Genomic DNA, 25,222 nt, shown 5'->3' on the forward strand with positions numbered 1-25,222 from the left:
TGTGAGGAAACTCAAATGAAGATGATAATTCTTATGGGTATCAGGGATGGGGAACTCGTCCAGAAACTCATCTCTCTTGATGCAACAGCTTCACTACAGGAGGTGGTTAACACTTGTTGCTCATATGAGGAGGCAAGGAAGGCTACTTCTGCCATTCGAGCACCAACCTTCCAGATACGTGTCTTTTCAACATACAAGAAAAAGAAAGGTGGGAAAAATCATTCTTCAACCCCACCACCCAAACCAGCCAGTCCCTGCCAGCGTTGTGCACGTAACCTCAATTCTTCCAAAGTTTGCCCAGCCCTAGAAAGCAACTGCAAGAACTGCGGTCGACGAGGTCATTGGGACAGGACTCCAAAGTGCCCAGCCAACGCAGCACAGTGCCGAATTTGTAACCTTGTGGGACATTACGATAAATACTGTAAGGCAAAGAGAAATGACAGTACACAGGGTGGCTCTTCAAGTGAAAAAGCTACCCCATTGTTAGGTAAATCAAAGGTCGTAAAGAAGTCCAGCTGTCGTCGAGTCGAAACTTTCGGCAAGTCCCCTAAGCCTGTCTATGTTCTTCTAACATATGGAGATGTTACATCCTGAATTCAGATGTTACCCGACACAGGCGCCGAAGTCTCTGTGGTAGAACCCCAGCATCTTGACCTACTTAAGATACCTAGGAGTAGTTTGAAGCTGTTTCCTACAACTGTAACTCTAACTGGCGACGGTTCTGCTATGTAACCTGCTTTGGGTATCTTCTAAGCCACTCTTATGCTGGGTAAGCAGTCCTGTTCTGCAGTTATACAGGTTCATGACGGTGTCCAAACACCATTGTTGTCTTACAGCCACTGTAAGGAATTAGCAATTATTTCTCCTGACTTTCCCAAGCCAATATTGGAAGTTAAGCATGTCAAAAGATGCAAGGAATTGCCCTTTTCTGCTACCACATCCCCTACTGAGGGAAGAGAATTTTTTTCTACGAGAGTTCAAGGATGTTCTGGTCACCAAAGAAGATCTCAAGACAACACCACTCCAGCTGATGACCGGTCCTCCAATGAGGATCCACCTCAAGGATGGTGCAGTACCCCTTACTGTCCACACTCCCCGCCAGATACCCTTTGCTTTCCGCTATCAAGTTAAGGAAGAACTTACCTCCATGGTAACCCAAGGAATTATCAAGCTTGCTAGTGATGAACCTTCAGAATGGTGCCATCCACTCGTCGTAGTAGCTAAGGACTCTGGTGTCCGTATCACTGGTGACCTCACTAAGCTGCTCAACAGCCAAGTGTCCCGACCAACCCACCCTTCTCCAACTCCGTTCGCTGCCATCCGTAGTGTTAACTCGAAGGCAAGGTATTTTACTATAGCAGATACCTTATGTGGATATTGGCAAATGCCTCTTGCTGAAGAGGACCAACACTTGACAACCTTCATTGCACCATTCGGCCGTTTCAAACATTGCAGAGGCCCAATGAGTTTTGCAGCTACAGGAGATGCCTTCTGTCTCCGCGGTGATATGGCCCTTCAAGGAATGCAGAACTGTGTAAAGGTCGTGGATGACATACTTCTTTTTGATGGAGATTACTACTCTCATCTTCAACAAATCTACGAGGTGCTTCTTAGATGCCGCAAATTCAGGATTACTCTCAACAGAGACAAGTTTGTGGTTGCTGCATCTCAAGTGTCCTTTTGTGGATATCAGCTCTCAGAAGAGGGTATAGCAGCTGATCCTGGCAAAGTCACTGCAATCCGAAACTTTCCAACTCCGACCTTTGACTGACCTTCGATCATTCATGGGTTTAGTGAACCAGTTGGCTGAATTTACCCCTGAGATTGGTGCCACAGCTCAGCCCCTATGACCTCTGATAAGCCCCAAGAGAGCATTCGTTTGGACTCCTGATCATGACGAGGCATTTCGTTGAGTCAAGGCCGCCTTAGTAAGCCCCCCAGTCCTTGCTTCCTTTGATCCTGCATTGCCGATAATCCTCCAGACTGATGCCTCTTGCCTATATGGAATTGGATACGCCTTTCTACAGGACCATAGTAATGGCAGACTTCGTATAGTTCAATGTGGCTCCTGTTTCCTCACAGATGCCGAGTCCCGCTACGCTACTTTAGAGCTAGAGTTCTTAGCTGTCATCTGGGCTATGTCTAAGTGTATGTTATATCTAGCTGGTCTTCAGCATTTTATCCTGATGACTGATCACCGGCCACTCATCCCAATTCTCAATCATTATTCACTTGATGCAGGGGAGAATCCTCGCATTCAGCGTCTCAAGGAAAATATTTCACCGTACCTATTTACAGCAGTGTGGCAGGCTGTAAAGCAGCTCAGCATTCCAGATGCCTCATCTCGAGCTCCAGTCAGTCAGCTACTCCAGAAGATGAAATCACTTGTGCTGATGTCGCAATACCCGTCAGATATATCTTCAGTGTCAGTGCTATCGTCAATGTCAGTGCTGTCATCGTCGAAGAAGATTCTAGGCCCCAAGATGCAGATAAGACACTTCAGGAACTCCAAGCTGCAGCAAGAGCTGATCCATCATATACCAGTCTTGTGAATTGTGTGACTTCAGGATTTCCATCAATCCGTTATAACCAACACCAGTCGTTACTCCCTTTCTGGAAATTAAGGGAAAACCTCCCAATTGATGGTGATCTGGTTCTCTATGGAGCAAGAATTGTCGTCCCTGCTGCCCTCCGCCGTCGTACTCTCGCCCGTCTTCATGATAGTCATCGAGGAGTGGAAGCCACAAAGCGACGTGCAAGACAGACCATTTTTTGGCCGGGAATCGACTCAGACATCACCAGTACTGTCAAAGCTTGTGAAAAATGCCAAATGCTCCAGCCTAGCCTTCAGCAGGAACCCTCATTGAATGATGACCACCCTACGAGGCCTTTTGAGTCTGTCTCAGTTGACTTTTTCAGTGTCTCCGGGAAGTCATTCCTCGTTGTAACCGATCGACTCTCTGGGTGGCCTGTTGTGGTACCATGTAAAGGAGACACTAATGCTTCCAACACCATACATATCTTCTGTCGTTACTTCAGGGAAGTCGGTGATCCCCTTCATCTCAGGACTGATGGTGGCCCTCAATTCGCCAGCAAAGACTTCCAATATTTCACGATGAGATGGGGTGTCCACTACATCATGTCATCACCACATTACCCGCAGTCCAATGGCCGTGCAGAAGCTTCTGTAAAAGCCATTAAGCACTTAATTCTCAAGACAACACCTTCTGGCAATATTGACTGCGAAGAATGATCGAGGCCTCTTGGAACTGCATAATACTCCAAACTTCTCAGGCCGTTCTCCAGCACAGATTTTGTATTGCTGTCCATTCCGTACCTGTGTACCTGCTCATCCAGTCTTTTTCAGGGGAGTGGCAGGCCAAGTCTGAGGACTGTGACTGCCGTGCAGCTGCCTGTGCTGAACAAGTAAAACTACAATACGATCAACACGCCCGGCCACTTCCAAAGTTGGTTATAGGTCAGACAGTAAGGATCCAAGACCCGACATCAAATCGATGGGAAAAGGTTGGAGTTGTCATGGGTTTTGGCAGATCACGGGACTATGAGGTGCGTCTTCCCAGTGGCCGAGTTTGATGGTGTAAACACCGCTTTCTATGTCCAGTGCCAACGCCTGGTGTTGACCCCTCCCCCATTTATCAATGGCCCCTTGCACGGACATAGGTCCTTAGTCTCTAACCCCCAAGTGTTCCCACGCAGATCTCAAAGGCGCATTAGAAAGAGTTCGCTCGAGAATGGAACTACGAGCGCGATGGGGGAGGAAGGTGTAGATATATAAAATGTGAGACCGTTACATTAACTGACATTAACATATATTCATACCTAAAGTAAAGTATTATGTGTCCCATTTATTATATGTGTCTCTTGTAAATGAATACATTCATTATTTTTCATCAATATCCTTTTACATTCAAGCTCATCCATGTTTTTTGGTCGATATTTTTTGAGGGGGCTTCAGTTGGCTGACCCCTCTCATATTTTTTTGTTTACATTTTTATTTTTTCTGCATATTGTTGTTTTTATTATTGTGACTGATTATAATAATTTTTTGTCATGCTTTTGAAATTATTTATTAATGTAGAAAATTTGAGGGTGCATCAAGCAACTGACCCCAGTGTATTTATATTAAAACAGTACTAATCACATTACACACATATTTGATGCATAGTTAGGGTATCTAATACAACTGACAAGCGTTCATAACTCATTTAATGGTTAATAAAGGGGAAAATGCATGCAAAATTAAGGGCATAGGTTAAGTTTTAAGAGAACTGCCAAAAAACTACATATCGTATTGAAAATATTTTATGCTAGCTGTAGTGTGCATGAAATTGGCTACTCTTCATCAAGGAAATGGAGCTTCTAGCTATTATATTTACCAAGTAAATCGCGATTGAAAATAGAAAATTTTCAATCAAGATTTCTGCAATATTTCAAAAATGGTGCTTGGCATGTCTCTTGACTGAAAGACTCATACAGATGATGCTACTCTCTTAGCATCAGTTCCATTTTTTGAGTGTAGATCTGGGTTTGCTGAATCTCTTAACAGAGATCTAGCTAAAATTAGTGCATGGTGCCAATTATGGGACATGAAGTTGAATCTTAACAAAATTCTCAGGATCTCAGTATTGATAATGTTTCTTTGACTTTATATAACTCTTAAAATTTTAGGTGTGATTCCTGATTGCAAATTTACTTTTGAGTAACACTTTAGGTCTGCGTTTTCTTTAATTGCACAAAAATTAGCTTGTTGAGAAAGTCTTCTAAGATTTTCGGTGATCATGGCTACTTGAGTGAATAAAACTTAGAAAAATACATCATTACTCGTACATAATAACATAACTCAGGAGGAACAAAATTGGTTATCAGTCATTATCTTAAGCATATCATCGTGTCAAAAAAAGACTCATATCATTGAGTACATAAGACATCATATAACACATACTGAAAATCAAGAGAGAAACTAAAAATAATCATAAGTAAAGCAAGATCTCTTATCCTAGGTTACTTAACTCAAGCTTATTTTCCTCAGATCACCAGTGAATGCAGTTGAGGAGATATGTGTTAGAAAAATCTCCATACAAGTTAGGGATATGACCGGACCTAGGCATTGGCCCCTGAGTCTGAAAAAGATCTAGGATATAACAAAGGTAAACAAATACATTACACGATCATTATGTTATCCATATTTCATAAATGGCTACAATGATGCGAAATCAACAGAAGAACACAGATAAAGGTACTGAATACCTCTTCACACAAACTATTTCCCAGGATCACAATAGTCATGGCCAAAATAAGCAAAACAACTATACGAGGAAAAGATCATAAAAAGCAATATCAATAATGAATAAATGTAACATCAATAAATGTGCACATGTTACAAATACCCATTCCCTGCATAGGCTTGGGTATACCTAGGCCTACCTGGGAGCCCTCAAGCCACCCCCTCTACTGGGGTAGCTCTCAACTTCCTCCCTCCATTCGTCCATTCAGGACATATTATGGGACTACTTGTGTCATCAACTGGTGAAGGTATACCTATCTCTAAGGCGATGACCCCCCTGCCCGCATTGCTCAGCGACCGGCCTGAGAAAAAATCTTGATGTCAGCCCTACCATGACCATTACTCTTACCCAAACTCTTAATAACTACAATAGTAATGTCAACGACTCCCCTGTCTAATCTGTACATTCTAACTTTTGCTAAGTGACATCAAATCAGCCAAAACCAAATCAAGTGAACCAATATTCATGTGACATCTAAAACTCTAAGGGTGACTCAAAGTAAAAAACAGAAAATAATTTCTAACCCTGGTCTCACTTTCTATCATAACTGACAGTACATTCTCTCTCTCTCTCTCTCTCTCTCTCTCTCTCTCTCTCTCTCTCTCTCTCTCTCTCTCTCTCTCTCTCTCTCTCTCTCTCTACAAACGTATCCTTTTCCTGTATTGCACAACTGTGTTAACGTTGAGACAAAAATTCTTTGTATCTTAATTCGAATTTGTCAATCATCAGCAAACAGTTCTTCTAGACCATCCATATCTTTCTTAATGTGTCCTGGTATAAAACCTACAACTTCATTAAATAAAATTTCTTCAAGCAAATTCCAAAAAGATGTTCATTTCCTGAAAATGTTTGTGGTACAAACACTATCCTATCTATTTTACTCTGTAATTTGGTTAGGCAAGGAAATTTTGTTGTTGACATCGATGTAAGGGTGACAGAGTACAACACATGTCATGACCTCTTCCCCTTTTCCTTAAGTCATAATGATTTTACGTCATTCAGCTATGAAAACCAAGTCTTCTTTACCTACTTTTCCACAGAATTACCTCACACCATTCTAACCTATCAAATGCACAAGTCATCTCTCTCTCTCTCTCTCTCTCTCTCTCCCCCCCAACATATCAGCATCTCTTCTTTCTCTCTCCCATATTCATGAACGGCACTCTTGCTCTTTCTCTCTTATTCTTTCTGCTTGTCTTTTTTTCTTTTTGCTACACCTGCCATTTACCCTAGGAACAAAACTCTTCATATACAGTGCATGCATATGTAAAAACAGCTGACTCTCATCCTGCCCTAGTCACCAAAGTTCTCACAGTAAACAATGTTACCCAAAAGCTTACAAATCTGACAATGTTAAAATTTCAGCAAATCTTCGTCAGAATAAATCATCTAACATCTCGGCCTAACTTTTTTAATAAGTAAATATTTTCCTCCGATACTGGAAATTTGGTACTTGACTTTTTTTTCCTACAGGTTCAAGTAATCCCAGGTCAATGACATTACATACGCCTTATGATATCTCAAAATTCACATAACTCAATTCCCACAAAAGTAATGGGAACTTGAACAACAACAGAAATATCTCGACATAAGAAATCATCAACTCATTAATCACAAGCATACACAATATGTAAGTGTGTTAGCTTGAAATACTAATACCATACAGTACTCATAAAGTATACATATCATGCAAATCTGGAGCTCCAATAAATATCACAACAGAAAAACAACATGTATAAAAAAAATCTTCTTACTCAAACACATTCATACACACAAAACATCGTAATCTGTTCCACGCTGGGAACATTCATAGCCCTTCCCAAATTTAAGGGCGATTTTTTTTCTACCTGATCCAACCCTAATTTGCATATTGTACTTTACCTTGAATTAAACTACTAATGTCCAATCTTATTTCTTTACATAGCAATTGTTTTCAAAGTTGTGAGTATATTAATGACAGTCTCTTATTTACAACAAGAGTTACTGAAACTTACAAAAATCAGGAAATCAATTAACCAATCTCTTAATACTGTCATTAAACAATCACAAGGTCTAAAATACTCAAATCTTTCCATTGACAACAGATTACACAACCAAAAATAAAAACGCAACAATCATTTTTCTCATTTCCTTTACACGATGTAACCTGACACAATAATATTTTTACCCCCTTTCTTTTTCCATCTTTAGCAAATATTTAATAATTAAGGAGGGATAACTTCAAACTCATAATTACTCCTTAACTCAAATTATGTTCTAAACAACATGATTCCCTTATTACAATATGTTCTATTACTCAAAACTATTGCTCAGTTTAGTGCATACTTCTACTTAAGAAATTATTACATGAAACATTTACATTCGTTCCCTGCATATTTTGTCATTTTCTCTCTTCTCTACATTATCATCTATTTTTCTTATTCTCTTTGGCCCAGTGAAGCATAGATTATGCTAAGTCAATCTGTTTTGCAATCATGTCGCGCCCCGGAAGGCTATGCTAAACTAAGTGTTAGGTGCTTGTTTTCAAACTGTGCAAAATATGTTGTTCAGAATGTTATCAGCTGGTGGTTGTTGCCATTCCATCAAAACAATACAGTACATAACATTTTTGGGACACTTTTGTTCACTGAATTTCATTGTCTGTCGCTAGGTTTTGGTATGACTAAGTTGTATATATCTGTTCTTACCCACAGCCTGAATATTTATTTGAATTATCATGCACAATAACGACACAACTGAACTAACAAAAACTCAATGGCAACTCGTTCTTGAAAGTTCGTTCATTTCCCAAATTCTGATCAACTTTTAAGTACTTGGATGAACTGACACTCACATCTCTGAAAGAAACTGGACATTTAGGCATTATTTTAATTTTTTTTCCCTTTTCCATTACGATGTCAGATAACATCTAACAATAATCAATTCCTTACTTTTTTGCTATATTTTAAAAAATATAATTCTCCAAGGAGCTGAAAAACAATTTTTTTTTAATCCTGTTTATAAGCCAAAGAAACTTAATGTTACTTTAAAATTTTAATGATCTTTTTCTTTTTATCCCAGTATCAAACTCACACATGGTGCTTGCCCATTCAGTGTCTGTTACGTCATAATGCTTAACCCAAGGATTCAGACAGACTCACTTTCTCTTCATTCAATTCAACTAAACTTGAATTGGGTAACCTTTAAACTTAAAATTCATTCATGCTCCCTGTCAAATCATTTGACGACATTTTCGTGAATGATCTGGTGCCATTGCCCAGTTTTACATACATACATATACCAAGGCACTTCCCCCAATTTTTAGGGGTAGCCGACATCAACAAATGAAACAAAACAAAAAGGTGACCTCTACTCTCTACGTTCCTCCCAGCCTGACAAGGGACTCAACCGAGTTCAGCTGGTACTGCTAGGGTGCCACAGCCCATCCTCCCCCGTTATCCACCACAGATGAAGCTTCATAATGCTGAATCCCCTACTGCTGCTACCTCCGCGGTAATCTAAGGCACCGGAGGAAGCAGCAGGGCCTACCGGAACTGCCTCACAATCGCTCGCCATTCATTCCTATTTCTAGCACGCTCTCTTGCCCCTCTCACATCTATCCTCCTATCACCCAGAGCTTTCTTCACTCCATCCATCCACCCAAACCTTGGCCTTCCTCTTGTACTTCTCCCATCAACTCTTGCATTCATCACCTTCTATAGCAGACAGCCATTTTCCATTCTCTCAACATGGCCAAACCACCTCAACTCATTCATATTCACTCTAGCTACTAACTGATTTCTTACCCCCATTCTCACCCTCACCACTTCGTTCCTAACCCTATCTACTTGAGATACACCAGCCATACTCCTTAGACACTTCATCTCAAACACATTCAATTTCTGTCTCTCCATCACTTTCATTCCCCACAACTCTGATCCATACATCACAGTTTAGGACAATCACTTTCTCATTTAGAACTCTCTTTACATTCATGACCAACCCTCTATTTTTTACTACTCCCTTAACTGCCCCCAACACTTTGCAACCTTCATTCACTCTCTGACATACATCTGCTTCCACTCCACCAATTGCTGCAACAACAGACCCCAAGTACTTAAACTGATCCACCTCCTCAAGTAACTCTCCATTCAACATGACATTCAACCTTGCACCACCTTCCCTTCTCGTACATCTCATAACCTTACTCTTACCCACATTAACTCTCAACTTCCTTCTCTCACACACCCTTCCAATTTCTGTCACTAGTCGGTCAAGCTTTTCTTATGTGTCTGCAACCAGTACAGTATCATCCGCAAACAACAACTGATTTACCTCCTATTCATGGTCATTCTCGTCTACCAGTTTTAATCCTCGTCCAAGCACTCGAGCATTCACCTCTCTCACCACTCCATCAACATACAAGTTAAACAACCATGGCGACATCACACATCCCTGTCTCAGCCCCACTCTCACCGGAAACCAATCACTCACTTCATATCCTATTCTAACACATGCTTTACTACCTTTGTAGAAACTTTTCACTGCTTGCAATAACCTTCCACCAACTCCATATAACCTCATCACATTCCGCATTGCTTCCCTATCAACTCTATCATATGCTTTCTCCAGATCCATAAACGCAACATACACCTCCTTACCTTTTGCTAAATATTTCTCACATATCTGCCTAACTGTAAAAATCTGATTCATATAACCCCTACCTCTTCTAAAACCACCCTGTACTTCTAAGTTTGCATTCTCTGTTTTAGCCTTAATCCTATTAATCATTACTCCACCATACACTTTTCCAACTACACTCGACAAACTAATACCTCTTGAATTACATCACTCATGCACATCTCCCTTACCCTTATATAGTGGTACAATACATGCACAAACCCAATCTACTGGTACCATTGACAACACAAAACACATATTAAACAATCTCACCAACCATTCAAGTACAGTCACACCCCCTTCCTTCAACATCTCAGCTCTCACACCATCCATACCAGATGCTTTTCCTACTCTCGTTTCATCTAGTGCTCTCCTCACTTCCTCTATTGTAATCTCTCTCTCATTCTCATCTCCCATCACCGGAACCTCAACACCTGCAACAGCAATTATATCTGCCTCCCTATTATCCTCTACATTCAGTAAACTCAAAATATACCGCCCACCTTTTCCTTGCATCCTTTCCTTTTAACAACCTTCCATTTCCATCTTTCACTGTCTCTTCAATTCTTGAGCCAACCTTCCTTACTCGCTTCACTTCTTTCCAAAACTTCTTCTTATTCTCTTCAGTTTTAACAATAAAAACACATTAGCGACTCGAATCATTTATGGAACACTTGAATCGAGTTGAATTAATGTATAGACTTTTAAATTGCACATTCCTGTCAAATCAATAATCACGTAATAAACTATCGGAAATGGAAATTACTTCTACTTCACGTTAACAATTTCATCTTCATTAATCAGGATAATCTCGCATAAAAACTTACAAAACAACTGTTTAACATTTTTTTGTTAAACAGCTCATAAAGAACTAAACACTAATGAATCGGTAATATGGTTGTGTGATGTAAGAACAAATATGACAACAGGAATTTCCCTAAAATCACCGTATCCAAGTTACACTTTCTCTCCATAGTTTTACTAAGTACTGTACATACGCAAATATGACCTCATAAGAATTATGTATACAAACCTTTTAACACTGAATTACAGGCAATAAATAATATCCTACATCCCAGTTGCATTGTCTTAAATATTTCTTCCCTTGAATTGAATAACTGTTATCGTTGTTACTCCCTTTTATAAAAAAAATTCTTCAACCTACTATTGCACGTGTTAAAAAATTACATTCAGCATGTTCGGCAGCAAATGTCATGAACAGCAAACGTGAATGAATTACTTCAAGTAAAAAAGTCATTCAGTTAAAATACACAAATTATGCAATGCAAAAGAAAATTCATTAATTATCCACACAGCAACAAGAACAAGGGTTATTATTTTTTTCGTAGTAAGATTAATCTTTGCTCAAATTTCTAACACTGAAAACTTTTGACGCGACTAGTTACAATACTTTCTTCAATCAATACACGAAAAATAATGTTCATTTTATTTTAGCAATACTTAGAGAAAAAACAAAGTCACAACCTTTTTACTCTACACATTTTTACAATATTAAATTACACATGAGTTAATTATGAAAACTACAGATCTTTGTACCACGTTCCTTATCTTATGTGGGGCCTCTGGGACCTCTTCCAAACTTTGGGGTTGTCTTTATCATTTGTGGGCGCGCAGTGTCTGCCAGGGTGCTTACGGCTGTTGAATCGATGCCGAGAACCTCCAAATTAATGTCTCAACATAAAGAGGCAACATAACTGGAAACATTGGTTAAATTGACAGCGCTTACCAGTATAACAGAACTTATATTTATGTAAAGTGTTTGACATAAATGAGCACAGACTAAATAACTTTTTTTAAAGGATTTTCAAATCATAGATAATCAGTTTATTTGAGCTAGACACTTTTAGTTGATTTTACTGTACTGGAGTGCTAGAGATTCTCTCAATCTTCCGATAACAAATGAGCAGTTTCAAAGTTAATCAAGACACACGCGAAGGGAAGGAAGCACGGAGGGGAACATAAGTTACATTAAACAATCTAAGTTGCAATCAATAGTACTTTACAAGGAAAGATGGTTGAGCAGCACACCACCATGGCTTGTGGACATCTCCTCTCCCCCTCTCTGGACAACTGATCTTATCACAGTTCTGATTGATAGGGGCCTATGAGGACCCCCCGGGTCTCTAGGTACCAGTGGTGGAAGATGCAATCGCATCTTGTCGTTGCATGTCCTGTCTGCCTCCCTCACTCTGGCGTGGACTTGGGGAATACAGATGAGGTCAGACTCTTTGGCTGAAACAACAGTTTAATGGTGCTTTTCAAGGCGACATAGTTTCTTTCTCATGATGGCGCTAGATGGGGTTAAGGGGCACCAACCCAATGCCCAGCTTTTTAACAAACTATCTCTTTATATTACTTTACTCCCTTATTTCATACATTTATTGAATTAATTCTGGACAACATAAAAACTAACTACAGTAGTATGACAAATTAAGAGGCTTCTAAATAAGTTCTATTCTCAAAGGGTAAATACTGTATTGAAATACAGTAAGTTGGATTCTGGCAAATGTTGGAGTTGTTAGTAATGAAAAAGCAGATGTTGCTGTTAAATCAACCATAAATTTACCACATCTCGACACTAAACTCTCAGTTAAGGACAATGTAACCACATTGAAGCATTATATGGTAACAAAGTGGCAAAATATTTGGAATAATGAATTGGTGAATGATAAATTGAAACAAATAAAACGAATTGTTTCACCATAGAAATAATTACATCAGTAGGAAGAAGGGCAAATAAATTTTAAAAGGTGGGGAATTGGTCATACAAGATTGTCCCATGGATGTCTACACACTATGAAACAAGTTCCCAAGTGCAATAAGTATGACACTATTTTAACTGTGAAACATGTAATTCTTGAATGTATTGTTTTTAAAAGACAGATTTATGTTTTGGTCAGAAAACGTTATCTGACTTTTTATCATATCTTGACAATTTTGCTTTTTATAAGAAACACAGGTTTAATAGATAAAATGGAAATATCTATTTATCTTAGGTTTTAATATCTGATTTCATTTTTTATCAATTATACCTAACATATGTTATATTTGATTTCCCAGTATTTATTTGGGTCAGCTCTGTAGGAGTCAAGTTTGACTCATTGTGCTGGTGAAACTATCATAAATTTAATTATATAGAAATACGAATTTATTTTTCAACAATATTTTTTTCATTTATGCATTATATGTTTTGAGTGTGGTGAGATAAAGCATTGTGTTAATTACTATAAGAAAGAGAAAGTCCTCTTTCTAATGTAATTTTCAGCTTCTTTTTATCTTCATTCTTTAGTTATATTATGGAATGTTAACATAAGGAGCTTAGCACATAACTTCATTGCTCAGTGTTTATTAATTAATCACTGCTTATTAACCATCAAATTTGTCAAAATTATTGCTACACCATGACAGATGAGTCATCTTTACACAATATCCATTTAAGATACAGTAAAGGCTTCTATGAATATTTGAAAAATCATCTTACATTATTCAATTTTAAAATGTTCTATGCTTTTTAAATAATTTTAATTGTTGGTAAGATATTCTGCTTACATCAAGAAAGATTTCAATCATTCCCTTATATAATGCAATAAACCTGAAGTTCATATTTGTTATAATTTGGGGGTACCAAGTTACAGAAAATTTCTCTTATAGTGTGAATTTTTTCTCCCTGCCAAAAGACGAGCCTGAATGGGATTTTATCCTGCCTGGAATTCCATTAGGGCTAATAAGGATACAAACATGAGAACTAACTGATAATACAAATTATGGAGATCTTTAACAAATTCTATTCTCAAGGGATCAATAAATATCGAAATATGGTTGTTAATTAAAAACCAGATGTTGCTGCTAAATCAGCCATAAATTTACTTACAACGGGGCATAAACTCTCTGTTTAGGATTATGTACCGATACTGGGCCCTGCCATCTAGTGCCCAGTAGTACCAGGCGAGTATCATATTGAGAGAAATTATCCATATTTATGTCATGGCCATGAAGTTTCCATTTCAAACGATATAGCATTTTGATTGCAGGTAAATTTTGAAATATGTTTTATCATTTCCTTGTATAATACTTTAGAGTATATTTTTAAGCTTTAAAGAAAAGTCTACTGAAGAAATAAAATGTTTCTTTCAGGTCCTCTTATGGAAAATGAAAGTGCCCTTCTCTTGGGGCCTCTGATGCCGACAATCCGTAGCATCGATGATCAATGTGACAGCACCACTACTCGAAGCGGTAATAGTCGAGGGGGGCCTGTTTTGCAGCCTTCAAGTGCACCTACTTCTCCACAGCATAGACATACTGGATTAACTTCCCCCCCTCCTCTCTCCCCTTTGCCCCTTGGGGCTACAATTGCATCCACATCATCAGATCCTAATTTTCATGCAACAAGTTTAAGAGAAAGGAATGCGGTTATGCTCAACAATGAACTTATGGCTGATGTCCATTTTGTTGTTGGCCAACCAGGTAATGACAGGCTGTGTTCTATGAAGATTTACACTTTGTCTCAAAACTAAAGATATAGGGTTTTTTTTTTTTTTTTTTTTTTAAATCAAACTTCCTGGTAAGTGAATTACTAACTGAAACTAGTTTTTTGGATATGCATTTTGTATAGATTAGGAGCTTAATTTTTCAATGTTTATTAACTTTCAAGTCTTTTCCATTACATTTATATAGATTTTACACTGCTTAATTTTATTCAAGGAAACAAAATTTTAAGTGGAAGACTAAAGCATAGTTATTAGTAATTCAAAGATAAGTGAGATGTCCCCTATAAGGAAAATCCTTTCCCTTGCTTCGAGCTCTCACTGTTTTACTTTTGTTTGTACTTAGTACTTTTCAAATTACCTTTTTCACTACCTTCCTCACTATCTTGACCAGTATTACCTCTCAAATTGGTATTAGATATTGAAATTTTAGGCATATTTTTTCTAAAGATAATGTTGTGATGCTGTTGAGTTAGTTCGCAGGCCCATATTAATGTGATTCAATGTACAGTAATGCCTCAAGATACAAAATTAATTAATTCTGGAGTGGCTCTCGTGTCGGGATTTTCTCGTATGATGAGTCACATTTTACATGTGAATTGGATAATTCGTTCCAAGCCCTACAAAAATACCACATTAAATTTTATAATAAGGCTAAACTGTATTAAACACAATGAAATACAACCATATGGATAATTCAGTACATAAACTAACCGTTAATACCTGTAAATGAAGTGTATAATTAGAACATACAGTACAGTAATCCAATAATGAAAAAAAAATTCAGTAACCTAATCCTTAGCGATCATACGTAATCGCATGCTAGTCTCATACTTCTTAATTATCTCAAGCTTTGCATCCATTGAAAGTATCCTCTTCTTCTTTCCTTGCACGTCAGCTTCATTCATGGGATGCATGGCTAATAACAAATGTCTTGGATAACGTAACACAATACAGTACAGTAACTAGAAGCACGAAAGCGAAATCACCAACATGAATTCAATGTGAACAATAGCGCTGCTAAAACGAAATGGTCGAGGAATGCCGATGTGTAGATTGCCTGATGAGATAAATGCTGACCAATAGGAGAGCAGGATCACCCTAGTTGGAAAAGCTAGATGCTATAAGCCCAAGGGCTCCAATAGGGAAAAATAGCCCAGTGAGGAAAGGAAATAAGGAGATAAATAAATGATGAGAACAAATTAACAATAAATCATTCTAAAACAAGTAACAACGTCAAAACAGATATGTCGTATATAACCTATAAAAAGACATTTTTGGGCTCAGGCCATGTCGTCGTGATGGAAGTTCCTTCATTAGTAGCTTCCTAGGTATATTTGACTTCAGTGATATATCCCAGAGAATTTACCAAAGGTATCCAGAATTCTAACTCCTGGACCGAATATCCCTTAAAATTTTTAAAAGGGAGATCGCGTAATATCAGAGGACGTATTCTTGACACGTCTCATGGCTATCTAGACCCACAATAGCGCTTTCTCTTCGAGGGGAAAGAGTGGCAAGAATAAGGAGAGTCGTTAAAGAGACAACGCTCTCGATACTCCTACTGTACTGTAAATAGTGTGCCGAATCGCCACCAAGCCATTCTTTCTCTTGTAGCTTCGTTGACCGGTGTTATCCCGAGTTATCTCTCGCTATTTTGGAGTTATTTGTCGCTATGATGTCTTCACCAGCCTCATCAGCTTCTGGAAAGTTAAGTAATATCTTTGAATTGTGTAAATGTAAGCTCTTGCCAGTTTTGCTTTTCGTATGAGATCGTAATTAACGTAAGAAGAGCTGCTGCCAGCCGGATGGCGTCATGGACGCGGTCGTTCTTTCTGTACATTTAGTTAGCCAGAACGACCCTTCCCGGCATTATTTGCTTTAATAACGTTAGCTATTTAGAATTTTAGCTAGGGATTCTTATATTATGTCATTGTTGTCGTGGATTTGGCTATTTATATCGAGCCTCACGAGTGCTAGGCTTCCTAGCCTAGGCACCTACACACTTCATGCATGATATAACCTTCCTGGTAAAGTTTTATTGAAGCTCAGGCAATATTTTACACATTTATGAAATTACAGCCTTATGTTTTCCTCTTCCAAGATAGTATACAAGAGAGTTTCGGTGAACGATTCTCAATGCTCCTAGGCTACTAGCCTAGGGGCTTTAGTATACTTTCTTATATGTCCCCATTGCTCTTGTATTGTCTTTTAAGGGGAGACTGACACCTCCTATACCTTTTAAGTCGATACTAATCTCCTAGGAGATTTAAGAGCAATCCCCCTTCCCTCTGATTAGCCTAGGCTATTCTCAGTTTACTTTGCTGCGAACCGAGTTCTGGCAAAGTTTTACTGAGACGTTTCGTTTTCCTTCTCCTAACCACTGAGTCGGTTTTGAGTTTAGAACGGGACATCAGAGTAATAAGTCTGTGTTAGGCATCTTACTGTCTTGGTGAAATGATTTCCCATGTCAGGTTAAGCTGCTTTTACAGGAGGCTAGACCTCCCTAGTCCATACGTGGAGGGTTTTGTATGACAATCCCTCCTTCCTTGGCCTAGCAGACAATCCTGTGCTGGTAGATCTTAGACCAAAGAAATGACTTCTTCACTGCCTAAGGTCTCTGGTACGAGATTCTGTTTTCTTGTGAGATTGTGTCCTGTGTGCCGCTCTCTCACTTGACTAACCCAACCTGGGGAAATGATTTCTCCTACCTGAGGTTACTCCATGAGATCAGAATCCCTTAAGTTGGGTGGTGCCTTCGGGCATTACCTTACTTGTAGGACATCTACCCCCTCCCCTCTGTCTCTTTCGTGTTGGATGAGCCAACACCCTCCTGGCCGTCATTCTACATTTGACCCTAAGGGTTATTTGTTGAACTGGCCTGAGGTTCCCTGTCTGCCGCCGGCCGAGCCGGCTGCCGGCAGGTACCCTCATATTCTTTAGAGTGTTCTTCAGTCCTCCCTTGGACTGCCTTCCATAGCCCATATGGATGGGATATGGTTGGGTGGAAGCCGGAATATAGTTCCCCCTTCCACTTGAACCCTCATTCTGGATGTAGGCTGGCAAGGCTGAGCTCTTGTCTTCCTCCATCCTCTCTTTTTCTCTGCCTTTCGTTTTACTGGGCCATGTCAATTGTCTGCGGCCGGCAGTTGCTCTGCCGCCGCTTACTGTGGGCGTCGCTGATCGACAACCCAACGACAATAGACATACTGGGACCGGCTGCCGGCTACTGAATTGCCGGCCGGCAGCCGGCCACCCATAACTTGGACATTTGCCGCCAGGTCCTACTTGATGGAAGGATCCTCGGCTGCCGGCCGGCAGAGCTGCTGCCAGCCAGCGGAGCTGCTGCCAGCCGGCAGATCTGCTGCCGGCCGGCAGAGCCGTTACCGGCGGCCTTCCTCCCATTACTTTGAAGACAGTAACTGCCTTCAATAGCCCAGAATAGACCGGCATATGCCGACTTGCCCGGCAGATGCCGGCAGGCCCAGCATGTCCCGGCAGGCCCGACATGTCCCGGCAGGCCCGACATGTGCCGGCAGGCCCGGCATGTTCCGGCAGGTCTGGCAGGACTGGCGGAATGCTGCCGACAGTCAGTGCTGTAGCCCAAAAGTTTTTTCCAACCTACAAGGTGCTTCATGGGCAGCCTATTGTGAGACTATCACATATAAGAGAGTGATTCTCTCTATCATTAATGGTTATTAACCATTATTGTCTTTAATCCCCAATATTGAACCTGGAAGATTGTGTTAAGAAGACACTCTATATCAAAGGATATCATCTTCCCCTAAAAATTCTTGACGAATTTAGCATTCAATATCGGAGGAGGTCATAGCAATTGGCTGGACAGGAAACACATGTAGGTGTCTTTCCTATGTCTAGCTTACCCTATCCAAGCTAATATTATTAATAATATGTATGCTGAAATCTGAAAATTTCACCGAATACTTATATGCTTTTCTTTCTTTACAGGAGGAGCATCCTGAGTGTGGGAACAACTTTTGCAGGGTCCGTAGTAAGAACTTCTATGGCCATGGCATGTGCAGGGCCCACGCTCGCTGCGCAGTCACCAAGGGGGCTCTCAAGTACTGGGACCCACAGGTATGTACCGTTTGTGAAAAACTGGTTAAAGAGGCTTTCGACGACCAAAAGTCTACTGAGTCAAGGGACGCAGCAAGGGAGACGCTGCGAAAATCGGTCAGGGGTTTCCAGAAGAACACCTCTGGCCCATACCTTCCTAATGAAAAGATGAGGGGTTGTCTTTTCCCTAGGGCATCTTCGGATGTGGTTATTCCCCAGGCTCAACCTGAGATTCCCCTGGTTCAGATTCCGGTAGAATCTGAAGTTTCGGATGCCTTGGAGAGCATCCAATTAGAGGACAACATGTCAGTTGTCTCGGAGGAGACTGAGAACAATCTCCTAGTAGAGGAACTGGATCAGGCGGATGACGTTCCACCTGAGGCCGAAGTCGAGAAAGCCGAAACGATTTCGGTATCATCAGCCACGGTGACTGAGCTGGTGCCTTCGACTTCTTCCGCTGCACCCTAGTTAGATTCCATCACGAGAATGTTGCACTCGCTGTGTCCATGGTGCAGGACATTCAGAAGAAATCGTCCAAGAAAGAGGCTTTTCTTCGGACGGAAATGCATCAGCTGGTTGCAACACGTTTAGCCCCGAAGAAGCTAAACGTCAAGGATCTCCCGGCCTTCTCTGACGTCAACCCCTGGAGGTACGCAGAGCATATGCCTATGTCAGGGGGGAAGATCTTCCTCTCAGAGAAACTGGGCACTGTCTCAGTAGAGGAAATTGAGTTCTGGCCCAGCAAAGGGGCCTACCTGGATTGCTATGTCCGTCTAAAGATGGAACCTGCATCCAAAGAGGAGACAGAGCCGAAGGAAACTATCGTCCTTGATTTCTCTAAGGCCCAGGCCATATATACAACCACCTTCAAGGAGAGGGCCTTTACTAGCTCCAAGGTGCCGGCTCTCAGCAAGAAGCACTCGTAATTCATTGCTGACCCGAAACGTGCCTTTCCCTTTATGGACAAAGGGCTTAAGGCAGTTGAGGCAGGGAAACCATGCCCTACACTGGAAGACTGGAAGAGTGTAGACCTTTTTCCCTCACCTTTCCATCAGACGATGCAGACTGGAAGGATGTTCACAACACCTTCACAGTTGGGAAGCTGGAGGGAGATATTGCCGGACGACAGTTTGGCGAAGACCTCCCGAAGCTGTCAGACTTTCTCCTGGGCAGAGAACAGGAGACAAAAGAACGTCTTGTTGCTTCCTTGTCTCTGCAGACCGGATTAGAGACAATGGCAAGCATCCCGGATACCCCAGACATGTACATGGTCTTCGCCAAATCTCATTTGGCGACAGTCACCAAGGACCTGTACAACTTTATTAAAGCCCAAAGGGCTTGCAGAGAGTTTGTGTTCACCTTGGCTGCGGTGAGACACGAACCAAGGAAGCTGATAGCTTCCAACATCTGGGGAAAAGACCTCTTCCCAAGCGAAGTGGTCAAAGAGGTCGTGGACAAAGCCGCTACAGAGAACAGAAACCTTCTTTCTAAATGGGGCTTGTCCTCTAAAAGAAAATCTTCAGCTGATGATGGTCCCCAGCCGAAGAATAAGTCGAAACGACCAAGAGTGCCCTCTTGGCCGAAACAACAGCAACAGCGTCCCGTGGCCATGGTGCCCCAGACGGTGGCACAACCACCCACCACCTTCCAACTGGTGCCCCAAACGCTGGCGACCCAATCGCCTGTGTTCACCCCAGTTTTCGAAAGGCAGTCGACAACCTTTAGGCCGAAGTCTCGAGGTTCCTTTCGAGGATCCTCCAGACGCCCCTTCAGAGGTAGGGGCAACAAAGGTGGACGTGGCCAAGGAGGTAAATCCTTCAACCAGCACTCAAAGTGAGATGCTACCGGTAGGAGGGAGACTTTTCCTCTTCCGGTATCATTGGACCTTCGATCCCTGGGCCCACAGCCTAATCAAGAACGGACTAGGGTGGAGTTGGAGCTCAACTCTACCAAACTTCACTCAATTTTCCCAACACTCAACCCCCATATTGGAAGAATGTGTTCAGGAACTCTTGAACAAAAGAGTTATAAGGAAGGCGAAGTCTGTCAGATTCCAAGGAAGGCTATTTTGTGTTCCAAAGAAGGGCTCGGAAAAGCTCAGAGTCATTCTGGACTTGTCACCACTCAACAAGTTCGTAGTGAACTACAAGTTCAAAATGCTGACGCTTCAACACATCAGGACCCTTTTGCCCAAACGGGCATACACAGTCTCCATAGACATGACGGATGCGTACTGGCACATTCCAATCAGCCGTCAAGTTTCCCCCTACCTGGGATTCAAACTACAAAAAAAAAAGTACGTTTTTAGAGCCATGCCCTTCGGTCTGAACATAGCTCAAGGGTATTCACCAAGCTTGCGAATGCAGTCATTCATCAACTACGCTTAAAAGGAATCCAGGTGGTGGAATACCTGGACGACTGGCTGGTGTGGGCAGCATCCGAGGAAGAGTGCAGGCAAGCCTCCAAGGAAGTGATCCGGTTCCTGGAACACTTAGGATTCAAGATCAACTTGGAAAAATCTCGACTGTCTCCAGCTCAAAAGTTTCAGTGGCTGGGCGTCCACTGGAACTTGCAGTCACACTGCCTTTCCATTCCGTCAAAGAAGAGGAAAGAGATAGCAGGATCTGTCAAAAGACTTCTTCAATCCGCAAGGATATCAAGAAGGCAACAGTGAAGAGTGTTGGGGTCCCTCCAGTTCGCTTCAGTGACAGATCCAGTATTGAGAGCACAATTAAAAGATGCATCAGGAGTTTGGAGAAAATATGCATCAAACGCTTGAAGAGATCTACAAAGACCGATACCAAATCGTCTGCGATCACTACTCAAGCCATGATCTGAGGCCAAGAGCCTAAGGATCAAGGTTCCCTTACAACCACCTCCACCGTCAGTCACTGTTCACACGGATGCATCGAAAGAAGGGTGGGGAGGTTACTCTCATCTTCGGAAATTCCAAGGAACCTGGTCTCCCCTCTTCAAAACCTTCCACATCAATTTTCTGGAAGCCATGGCAGTTTTTCTTTTTTTGAAGAAACTGAAACTCCGCTGCTCAATCCACATCCATCTGGTTCTAGACAGCGAAGTCATAATGAGATGCCTAAACCGACAGGGCTCGAGATCGCCTCACATATACCATGTGATTACTAGCCATCCTCCGTCTAGCGGAGAAGAAGAGATGGCACTTGTCAGCAGTCCACCTTCAAGGGTTCCGCAATGTGACAGCGAACGCTCTATCCAGGACCAAACCAATAGAGTCAGAATGGTCCCTAGACGCAAGATCATTCTCCTTCATCTTACGCAAAGTCCCAGGACTACAGATAGACCTCTTCGCAACGAGCGACAAGAAGAAGCTACCCCGGTACGTAGCCCTGTACGAGGATCCTCTAGCGGAAACAATGGATGCAATGTCCATAGATTGGAACAGATGGTCCAAGATCTACCTATTCCCTCCAACCAACCTTTTGCTGAAAGTCCTCGACAAACTGAGATCCTTTTGGGGGACAGCAGCAATAGTGGCCCACAAGTGGCCCAACAGCGTCTGGTTCCCTCTAGTAATGGAACTACGCCTGAAGCTGATCCCGTTGCCGGACCCAGTTTTGACTCAGCAAGTGCAGCAATTGAAATTGACTGTCTCAGCTTCATCAGTGAAAACCCAGAACCTTCATCTCATGATTTTCTCGCCTTAGTGGTCAAGAAAAGGTTCGGGATTTCTAGGGACAGTATTAACTTCTTAGAAGAATACAAGTCAAAGTCAACAAGAAGACAATATGAGTCTTCCTGGAAGAAGTGGGTGGCCTTTGTCAAGGCGAAGAAACCTAAGGAGATTTCTACAGATTTCTGTTTGTCCTTCTATATCCATCTTCATGAACAAGGTTTAGCAGCCAATACGATTACTACATGTAAATCTGCCCTAGCCAGACCAATACTTTACGCTTTCCAGGTAGACTTTTCCAATGAGATCTTCAACAAGATTCCTAAAGCCTGCGCTAAACTTTGGCACGCAGCTCCTCCTAACCCATTTCATGGTCTTTGGATAAGGTTCTTCACTTAGCATCAACCCTGAACAATGAGGATTGCTCGCTGGGAGACTTGACTCAAAAGTTGATATTCTTATTTGCACTAGCCTCGGGAGCCAGAGTTAGCGAAATAGTGGCCCTCTCGAGGGATGATGGCCACATTCAGTTCACAGACAACGGAGAATTGAACCTCTTTCCGGACCCGATGTTTCTCGCCAAGAACGAGCTGCCCACTAAGAGATGGGGTCCCTGGAGAATCTGCCCTCTGAAGGAAGAAGCATCCCTCTGCCCAGTGGAATGCCTAAAGGTCTATCTTCGTAGAACTTCAGACTTTAAGGGAGGTCAGCTTTTCAGGGGAGAGACTTCCGGTTTAACGTTATCCTTGAAACAGATAAGGGCGAAAATCACCTATTTTATACGCAGAGCGGATCCAGACTGTACACCCGCAGGTCAAGATCCGAGAAAAATTGCCTCGTCTCTGAATTTCTTTCAGACGATGTCGTTTGAAAGCCTTCATGCTTATACTGGATGGAAGTCATCCAGAGTTTTCTTCAAGCACTACGCGAAGCAATTACAAGAAATTAAATTTCATGTGGTGGCAGCGGGCAGTGTAATAAAACCTGCCCCTTGATTACTGCGAAGAACAGTGCACTATTTGGGACTTTTGGTGAAGGATGTACATGATAAACTTTCAAGTCATATCATGTTGAGTATTGTGTTTAGTGATGACACTATAGACTGTTCTATTCACACGGGTGACTTTAGGCATAACAGACTGACACAAGTGCCAGGCATACCTATATGCACAGTGTTCCTGTAACAACAGAATATATAGTGAAATTCTTATATTTCCCATAGAGTGGCTGGTGTTTCTTTTTCAGATGAAACTGATTTTATTTTCTGTTATTACTGTTTATGCTTCTATGCAGAATTGTTCAGTGTAATATGTAACTGATTATATCTATGATTTCTAAATTTATTGTAATAAACAATAGAACAAATCTTTGCATCTCTTTCGCTCCAAACATTCCAGTTTAAGTATAAAGTCAGAGCATCTTTGATTCCTTTAATATTTAAGAAAATATCGGAACTAAGATTACTATTGTTCCAAGCAAACAGGTAAGAACTGATTGTACTAGACTGTTCATTTTACTGTTTAAGGTTTCCTACACGTATATAAACCTGTCTGTCTCTTTAACAACAGACCCGGGAGGTACCAGTAACCTGCACAGATCAATACCATCCAAGTGCAAACTATGCTTTACGTATATGATGACACTAATATACAAACTGTTTGCTAGATTGTTTCCTTGAACTCACAATCCTCGGGTTTTTTCCTCGAGTCTGCCCAAACTCTTCCCTGTAGGGGGCAGGAAGCACTGACATATTTCATGATCAGCTGATTGATGTATAACGGTAACATCAAGTGTCTCTAGGTCTAGAAGACCAAAAGGATAGATTTATCTCGAGATGGACGGCACTATTGAAAATCCACAGATACATTAATGCTCGAGTAAACTTTCATCACGACGACATGGCCTGAGCCCAAAAAACGGATTTTGAGCGAAGCGAAAAATCTAATTTTGGGTGAGGTAGCCATGTCGTCCTGATGGACCCACCCTCTTTTTGACAAAAGGATAATGAATCCCTCCTTATGGTACTGTATCTGGAACACCTACAAAGCTACAAAGAATGGCTTGGTGGCGCCTCGCGGTGGCAATTCGGCGCACTATTTACAGTACAGTAGGAGTGTCGAGAGCGTTGTCTCTTTAACGACTCTCCTTATTCTTGCCACTCTTTCCCCTCGAAGCGAAAGCACTATTGTGGGTGTAGATAGCCATGAGACGTGTCAAGAATACGTCCTCTGATATTACGCGATATCTCTTTTAAAAATTTTAAGGGATATTCGCTCCAGGAGTTAGAATTCTGGATACCTTTGGTAAATTCTCTGGGATATATCACTGAAGTCAAATATACCTAGGAAGCTACTAATGAAGGAACTTCCATCAGGACGACATGGCTACCTTACCCAAATATAGATTTTTTGCTTCGCTCAAAATCCGTTATGTCAGCCTATTCAACATAGAAACATTTGCTGCAACTTTGAACTTTTGAAGTTCTACTGATTCAACTATCCGATTAGGAAGATCATTCCACAATTTGGTCACAGCTGGAATAAAATTCCTAGAATACTATTTTAATGTTGAGCCTCATGATGGAGAAGGCCTGGCTATTAGAACTAACTGCCTGCCTAGTATTATGAACAGGATGGAATTGGCCAGGAAGATCTGAATGTAAAGGATGGTCAGAATTATGAAAAATCTTATCAACATGTATATGGACTAGTTGAACGACAGTGCCAAAGGTTAATATTTGGATCAGGAATAAGAAATTTAATAGACCGTAAATTTCTGTACAACAATTTAAGATGAGAATCGGCAGCTGAAGACCAGACAGGAGAACAATACTCAAAACAAGGTAGAATGAAAGAATTGAAACACTTCTTCAGAATAGATTGATCACTGAAAATCTTGTAAGACTTTCTCAATAAGCCAATTTTTTGTGCAGTGGAAGAAGGCACAGACCTAATGTGTTTCTCAAAAGTAAATTTGCTGTCGAGAATCACACCTAAAGTTTTAAAAGAGTCATACAAATTTAAAGA

The 25,222-nt window shown here is 41.2% G+C and overlaps 1 protein-coding gene across 5 annotated transcripts in view; it reads left to right on the forward strand.

The window, feature by feature from the left end:
- Positions 1-25,222, forward strand: part of LOC137643943 (BTB/POZ domain-containing protein 6-B-like) — a 198,488-nt gene that overhangs the window by 74,796 nt on the left and 98,470 nt on the right. For 4 of the 5 annotated variants that reach the window (XM_068376717.1, XM_068376713.1, XM_068376715.1 and 1 more), the window contains one exon: positions 14,121-14,450. In XM_068376717.1, the coding sequence (XP_068232818.1) occupies positions 14,121-14,450 (330 nt within the window). Of the gene's footprint in view, positions 1-5,050; positions 5,169-14,120; positions 14,451-25,222 lie in introns of all 5 variants that reach the window. The other variant, XM_068376718.1, reaches the window with a different exon arrangement.

The sequence above is a fragment of the Palaemon carinicauda genome, chromosome 7 (assembly GCF_036898095.1).
Source record: "Palaemon carinicauda isolate YSFRI2023 chromosome 7, ASM3689809v2, whole genome shotgun sequence".
NCBI classification, from domain to species: domain Eukaryota; kingdom Metazoa; phylum Arthropoda; class Malacostraca; order Decapoda; family Palaemonidae; genus Palaemon; species Palaemon carinicauda.